The sequence below is a fragment of the Nestor notabilis genome, unplaced genomic scaffold (genome assembly GCF_000696875.1).
Source record: "Nestor notabilis isolate BGI_N333 unplaced genomic scaffold, ASM69687v1 scaffold27357, whole genome shotgun sequence".
Lineage (NCBI taxonomy): Eukaryota > Metazoa > Chordata > Aves > Psittaciformes > Psittacidae > Nestor > Nestor notabilis.
The window spans coordinates 32,876-40,260 of NW_009937319.1; the positions used below are offsets into that span (position 1 = coordinate 32,876).

At 43.3% G+C, this 7,385-nt stretch overlaps 1 protein-coding gene across 1 annotated transcript in view; it reads right to left on the reverse strand.

Moving 5' to 3' along the window:
* The window catches only part of MAMLD1 (mastermind-like domain containing 1), a gene marked incomplete at its 5' end in the record, with an annotated part of 32,955 nt that extends 27,166 nt beyond the window's left edge, over positions 1–5,789 (reverse strand). The window contains 2 exon segments of the mRNA XM_010018783.1: positions 4,080–4,309; positions 4,523–5,789. Coding sequence (XP_010017085.1) covers positions 4,080–4,309; positions 4,523–5,789 — 1,497 coding nt within the window.
* Between the last annotated feature and the right edge of the window lie 1,596 nt (positions 5,790–7,385).

The following is a 7,385-nucleotide window of genomic DNA, read 5'->3' on the forward strand; positions in this document are numbered from 1 at the left end:
TTTAAGAATAGCACATTCAGTTCCTACAGCACAAGCGAAGCTCAGAAATGCACTGTGTGTCTCACCCAAACAATGGCTATTTATTAGCTACGTCTCCCCAACAAAACAACCTTTTAAGTTGTGTTTCAGTTTCCAACATCTTACACACAGGGCAGTGGGCAGGACTGTCCCTCCTCCCTGAGTCTCTCAGGTTTTAACTTGGACAAACTTGGGCTTGGAAAAGTAACAGCCACCCAAAGGGCTTCTTTTATTCCACTGACTTAAACTGCAAAGATTACTGGTTCGTTTTCCTGCCCTCAGGGGAACCCTCCTTCCCGTTCACAAAGACCTCTGTCTGTTCGTATATTGGTGAGAGTAAAAGAAGAGCTCTTCTGGAAATGGTGATACGGTATCAGCATTGCTGAAGGCAGAATTGGGCTCAATGTATCTGACATGCCAGAACAGATCTTCAAGTCCGAACTGTATTTAGTCAGGAAAATCTGGGAGATGCCCAACTATTCAACCTGCTTGGGCAAATGCAGTTTTTCATTCCCCCAGAAACAGCCAATAAAGTCAAGTGGCTAAGCTTAAGCCCAGAAAACAGTGTGTGATAGTTTTGGAGACTGTCTTTGACTCTCTGGCATTTACTACTGTCTTTACATTGTGGATTTATGAGTCCAGACCTTTGAGTATAATTTCACTCTGCAAGCATCAGTCCTACATGAGTAAAATGAAAACCTGTACACATCCACAAGAGCAATGTTAGCACCACCAGGCTTTGCAATATCACACAGTGCAACCCGTCAGTGCCTCAATCAATATCTGTCAATGCTCAAGAATAAAGACATAGTGCTTCGGATGGGAAAAGATTAGCCCTTATCAGATTTACCAGTTGTCCAGGCAATACAGGATCAGGGATGCACACTGATTACGCTTAAGAGATGTATCATGAGGTACAGAAGTGGTAGAGCTGTGGGTAGTAACCCAGCTTTTGGAAAGCAGAGTCTTTGCTTTAATATGCACTGAAACAACAGCAAAAATCTCACTCCAGGGCTGTGTCCCAGCGCTGCTCTCTTCCCCATGTTGCTCTGCCTGCTACAAGGATCAGATTTCATGGTTTATTGTTCTCCCTCCAACTGGCCACCATCCACATTCTGCTCCCGCACAAAGCTGCACCTCTTGCTCAAAAGAAGAAAGCACTATGCCTTCTTTTTATAGATGTTAGTCACATTTACAAACACACACACACAGAGCAAGGGGATGACTTCTAAACACTAAACAACATTCCAAGGAATGCTGCTGGTTTTCATTGAGTGAATTTCTGTGAATGAGGCTAAAAAAGGCAACTTTCCACCAGAAGGTTACTAATTTTTGAAGATGCTGAAGTTGTGTCCCCTGTCTTCTGAACCTTTAACATACTGCCTTTTAATGAAACAACTGCTCCATGCTTGAGAAGTCACATTCATCACCTGCCTTAGGAAGGAATCTGCGTCACTGGAGATGCTGAAAAGCTCAAATTCAGCTCTGGGTACACTGCTGGAAATCAAAACCACAGTCACTGGAGCTACTTTGCTACAATGGAGTGAAACTGGTGCACAGCAGGTCAGGTCCAAAATTTCAGTATCAGTGTCTCAATGAAAATAAGAAATCTATTGCAGACAAGTAACAGATCAACATGCTAGAATCAAAGAAACATAGCAAGTACCCCAGAATTTTAAGGTTTCCCACCTAAAGTATTTTTTCTATGTCATTTTTCTTTTAATTCATCACTCAGGGTCCATTTACTTCTACAAGATTTGCAGTAAAGTTATCAAAACCTAATGAAATGCTCCACTCCTCAACATCCACCATCTTTCTTCCACAGCTCAACAGACTGTACAACTGAAGCACTGTCATCTGGTGTGTAATTATTGCAATATAAGTGTTCCTTGTAAAATGACGGAGGCACCATAAGCTTATGTAACTAGTCTGAAAATGTAAAATGCTCATCACCTGTAATCATTGCCTTAACTGTCCTTGATCTTTACTAATAGCCACCGGATTCTAACAACTCTCTCCAATGGGAGAATCAGCTAAAACACAGCACAGGCAGAGCACTAGGAAAGTTGCTGGAAGAGGGACTATTCTGGCCAATTAAAGAGACTCAGTCCAGGAATTTTTCTCCTTCTTTTCTGGCAGATCAGTGATGTAGGGGGATCAGAGGTGTAAGACAAAAATGCAAAATGCAAAGCAGGGAAAACTAGGGCACAGGAAACCTCAGGAATCCAACAGGGATGTGGCAATTCCACCCAGCAGCAGAGCCAGAAAAAAGAAATATGCTCAAAGGTTATGGACACACAATCAAAAGCGATCATGTTACTGCAGTTAACAACTTACTAGCCATCATCCGAGATGCAGTAAAGCACCCACACTGCCTCCAGAGCAAACCATCTGATAGGCTGTAATTCATGAAGCTGCAGCCATTTACTCATTTCAATCTCACTGCCCACCCATACTCCTAGATCCCAAGCCAGCAAGACCCTCTGCTTTGTGTTTAATTTGGGCCCCACTGCACACAAACAGGGTCTTCATATGCTTATAGCAACATAATTGCTTCAGGCCTTTGTTGAATTAGGGTTATATTGATAACCCTTTAAAGTGAACTATCCATGCCATATTGTTACACGTTACGTATTTGGTAAGTAAATTTGGCAAGTCACCAGTCCTGCCCAGTTGTCTGTTTTAAGCTGTTGCATTGAAATACTGAGTACTAAGTGTGCACAACTTGGAAAAGAGTGACTTGATCCTGAAGTGACACAATGAGAATACACCTCATTGATTTACTACAAAGAAGCTGGCTTTTAGTAATTATCCCCTTATTTCTCATTGCTACCATAAGACAGGTTACACCAAGTCACCTACACTGAAGAAATCCACCTCTGTAAGAACCAGTCACTTAGCAGAGAGGAAGAGCAAAATAATCCAGGCTCTGGAGCATATTCCCCAGCTAAGCTCCACACTCCCCAGCAAATCCTAGCACAGCTTCAGAAATCAAGCTCTCTTTTGCTGGGTGAGAAGTGTTTCAATCCTTCATGAGGAGTTGGTGGAGTGCCTGTGTGCACAACTAAGCAACTTGAAGGATTCTGCTTCCAAAGCTGATTCAGCCTAATAAGGTATGTGGCTTTGGTGGTGAGGTTCAATGCTTCCTACTATTCTTGATCGCAAGAAGATAGCTATTTATTCCTCACACCCAGGCTGCTCTCAGACCAAGCCCCCAAGTCCTTCCTTGCCCTGAAGTCCACATTCACAGTGAATCTCCGGCGGGTGGTGTAGGGGATGGTACTTTGTGCCTCTCCTTGAGTCTCAGGCGGAAGTTCCTGGAGAGAAATGAGGGCTGTGTCTCACTGCTGCCAGCTGCATTTCTGCATTTACCAGCTTGGTTGGTATCACAGATCAACAGAAGGTGGGGAATGGCCCTCATCCAAAGTAGGGCATTGCTCGTGGCAAGTGCTAGCAACAGGTATTTCAAGTCTACCTCTGCTATTCAGGAGCTGTACTGTTCAACCAGCTGTACATGGAGTCATATTTTAACTTTGCTTCTCACCCCACCTTATGTTTTCTAGCCTCAGAAGCATAACACATAGATCAGTTTCTTGAAGGACATTAAGAAAAGATACTTCCACTAAAAGATGATGAGAAACATGTTACAGGAACATCTCTACAGCTTACAATATAAGCTAAGAATACATACAGAACATAGCTCCATGCTAGCTCTAGGAAGAAAATTAACTCTATCCCAGACAAAACCAGCACAACCACCTATACACATAAAAATAATTTATTTTAATGGCATGAAATGTGTTTTGCCTAATAGCACAAAAGTTCTCCACTTGGCTATAAGAGACAATGCAGAGTGCAATTACGGGATATTTCAACTGAAGAAATAAATAAAGTTACTCTGATAACACCAGAACATTGTTATTGCCTTGTCCATGCATACACTGTGCACACTCCAGAAATTTAGCGCCACTGCATTTGAAACACCAAGGAAAGTAAAAGTAAGAAAGCTAATAACTCAGGATTTTCACCCAAGCCCTGTAATACAGAAGAGATGTTCTCACCTGTCTGCTTTGAGATGGCAATGTGGCAGGCTGCATGTGCCTCTGAATCCGATGTGGCTGCATCAGCTGCCGAAACTGCTGCTGCAGAAACTGGCTGTTGTTAGTCTGCTGGGGCTGCTGTGTGGCTGGAGACGGCTGCTGCTGCTGCGGCTGTTGCTGCTGGAGATAGTGAATGAGGGACTGCTGCCCTTGTCCTGCTGTCAGAGGTGGTATCTTTTGAGTAGCTGACTCTGAGGCAAAGTGAGACAGTGGTTTGGTGTTATTGAAAGAAAACTGGTCTTGGCTAACAGGGCTCTCAGCCACCAGACCTGGCTGTAAGCTAGTGGATGGCTGTTGCATAATCATGTTCATATTTTTGGACTGGTTTGTAGTCATTGATTTAAAAAGTGAGCTCTGCATACTCGTGGGGTTGCTGGTGGGAGTGATGTTAGAGATTAATGTACCTTGAGGACTGAAGGGCTGTTGATGCAGTGCCGGGCTTGACAGCTTTTCTGGCCTGTACGGTGGAGAAGGTCCAGTATTTGTGGAGGCCATGCTGGCAACCAAGTTGTTCTGTGGACTTTTAATGCTGTTGGCTGGTAAGCTGGCTGCTGTCAGGGTGGGCAGCATGGAGCTCTGTGGGCTGAAGGGTTGCTGGTTCAGAGCTGGGCTGGAGAGCTTCTCAGACCCATAGGGAGGAGAGGGGCCATTAGATGGGGTGCTGCTGGAAGTCATGCTTGAAAGCAGGGTGTTTTGAGGACTCTGAATGTTTCCTGGTAAATTATTAGCAGGCATGCCAGACACCATTACATTTTGAGGACTGAAAGGTTGATGGTGTGGGGATGATCCTGCCCTGTAAGGTGGAGAGAGACCAGGAGGAGACATAGTTGGCCAGCTAGGAGGCTGTACTTGTTGCTTAGTAGTAGACACCTGCTTGCTAGCTGCCAGCTGCTTTAGCTGCTGAGCATGCCAGTTGGAGCCAGGTATGTTAGGTAAGGGTACTGGAAGCATAGGTGGTGGCTGGTTCTTGCTCTGAGCTGCTGTAGAGATGGGTGATGCAACAGGTTTGTTTGAGGAAGGAACTTGGAAGTTAGCTCCAGCAGATGATGGTCTCATCTGAGGAGATCCTCCACTGGTCGGATTGCAACCTGGAGAAAAATCTTTGTTAGCAACATGGTTCTCCAAGTGGGAGGTCTGTGGGGAGGACTTTGGAGTGGTACTTATGCTTGGCTGAGAATGACTTAGCCCAAGTGGCTCTTCAGCCTTGCTGCACAAAATCTTCTCCAGGTCCAGGTCATTGGGAGAAGGATCAGGCATTTTTGTCAGCTCTTCCAATAGATCTTGCAGCTCTTGGTCCACAGACTGTAAGCTGTTTCCTTTCTCATCATAGTGGACAATATTATTGTTTTGCCCTCCTATTGATCCCTTCTGATTTATTTCTGTGTTGGGCGGCACTGAAAATGGGGAACCAATGCCACCACCATTTATGTGATTGTTTTCAAGGAGCACTGGATGACCTGCGACTCCCAGGGAGGAAGCACTGTGACCAGTGGGGAATGAAGAACTTTGCATTTCTGGACATGCCACATTAGGATTGGCACCTTGGCCCATGGCAAGGTTTACATCGTCAAGACAAAGTCTTTTACTGTCATTTGGGAAAATGACATCAGGCATGCCGCTGGAGGCAGGAGAGCTGTCATCTTCCAGTTTCCTTTTAATGGATCCCTGTAACTGTGAAAATAAAAAAGGAAAAAGAAAGGATCCATTATTGACCTTATTCTAACATGCTCTGAAGCTCCATACTGCAACACTGGGTTGGAGATAAAGAAAATTAAATCATACAATTAAAAAACCAATCATCTGAGACAAATTCAATCAGGATTTAAGTGGGTGCAACTTCACTGAAATCAAAAGAATTATAGTCAGACAAAGGCTAAAACTCACATATTGGTCTTACAACAGATGTTAAAACTATACAGTAATGTCTGTCATGTGAAATGTAATAGAAGTTTTTTAAACAGTTTCTGGTTCCATTTCAATTAAGACATTATACTCCCTGCATAACAAACATGCCTACATTTTTATGATAACATTTTTTAGGTCTAAATAGCAGATCTGAGTAAAACCCTGGACTGAATTTAGTGAACTTCTGCCAGTGACTCAGATTAAATTCAGACCTGGGACAACTAAATTGTTTTACATTCTTTATAGGCAGGACATCTGAAATAGCTGGCATACTTTCTAAACAAACCAAACCAAACCAAATTCTCAACTATCTATCTAAACAGACTTCCAAGCTTCCTAATCACAGATGTTTGGGATTACAGAAACAGTAAATAACAGTAAATAACCTCCTAATTTTTGTTTATTCTTCTAAGTCTAAGGCAGTATGGGCTTTATTCTTTTGAAGGATTGCAAGTCATTCATAAAAATGGAAGTGTTTTCAAAATGTAATTATATAAGTATCTTGATCTACAAGAATTCATAAGGTTGTAAATCCACGATTTTAGGGAAAAAATCTGCCTTCAAACTGAGAACAATGCTTCTAATACTAATTCGGCATGATATGGCAATCTCTTCCAAATATAATCATCTGTGGTTTTCAGTTTTAACAAGCATGACCTGTATGCCATAGGATTAATCAGACATTAACATTGCTGCTTCAAGTTAACGGAAATAAGTGCTATGTCCTTGTTTATTAATAGAGGGAGGCAGCATTTAGAAAAGTATCTAATCAGCAATGGGAAAACCATAGAAGGTCACTGTTCCTCTAAGGCAGCTCACAGTAAAACCTCCCCCAGCTCTGGCCTACAATTGCAAGTGCTACCAGTCATCTAGGGCCGTGAAAAAAGATCACATCTAATATCAGCTCATACCACCAGAAAAGTCCCACCACCTAACCCCCATGTAACCAGGTCCACTCTAGGGCTATGGTGGTTATGACTAACTTCTAAATTTTACACTAATTACTGAGCACATCACAGTTTTGCCTAAGAATCACTACACAATGGCCAGCAACTTTGGTGCTCTTAGAGCACACATCACTGGACTGTCACCGCATGGTGCGTGGAGGCTGCAGGGCACAAGGTGGGCATACCTTGTGTGGCTCCTTCTGCAATGAAAGCCACTGGGCAAACAGCCAGTGTCCCCCCACTAAATTCAGCCTATTTTCAAGCAGTCCTGAACGTGCTTTGTTCTGACCTTGGGAACATGGGGAAGTTGCCCAGTGGCTTACTCAGTTGGACTCACAAGAGTGCTGTCTCATCACTTATTTCCGAATTGGTGGTCTGAAAGAAGGTTGCAGATTTGTGCCTACAGTTGCTTAGG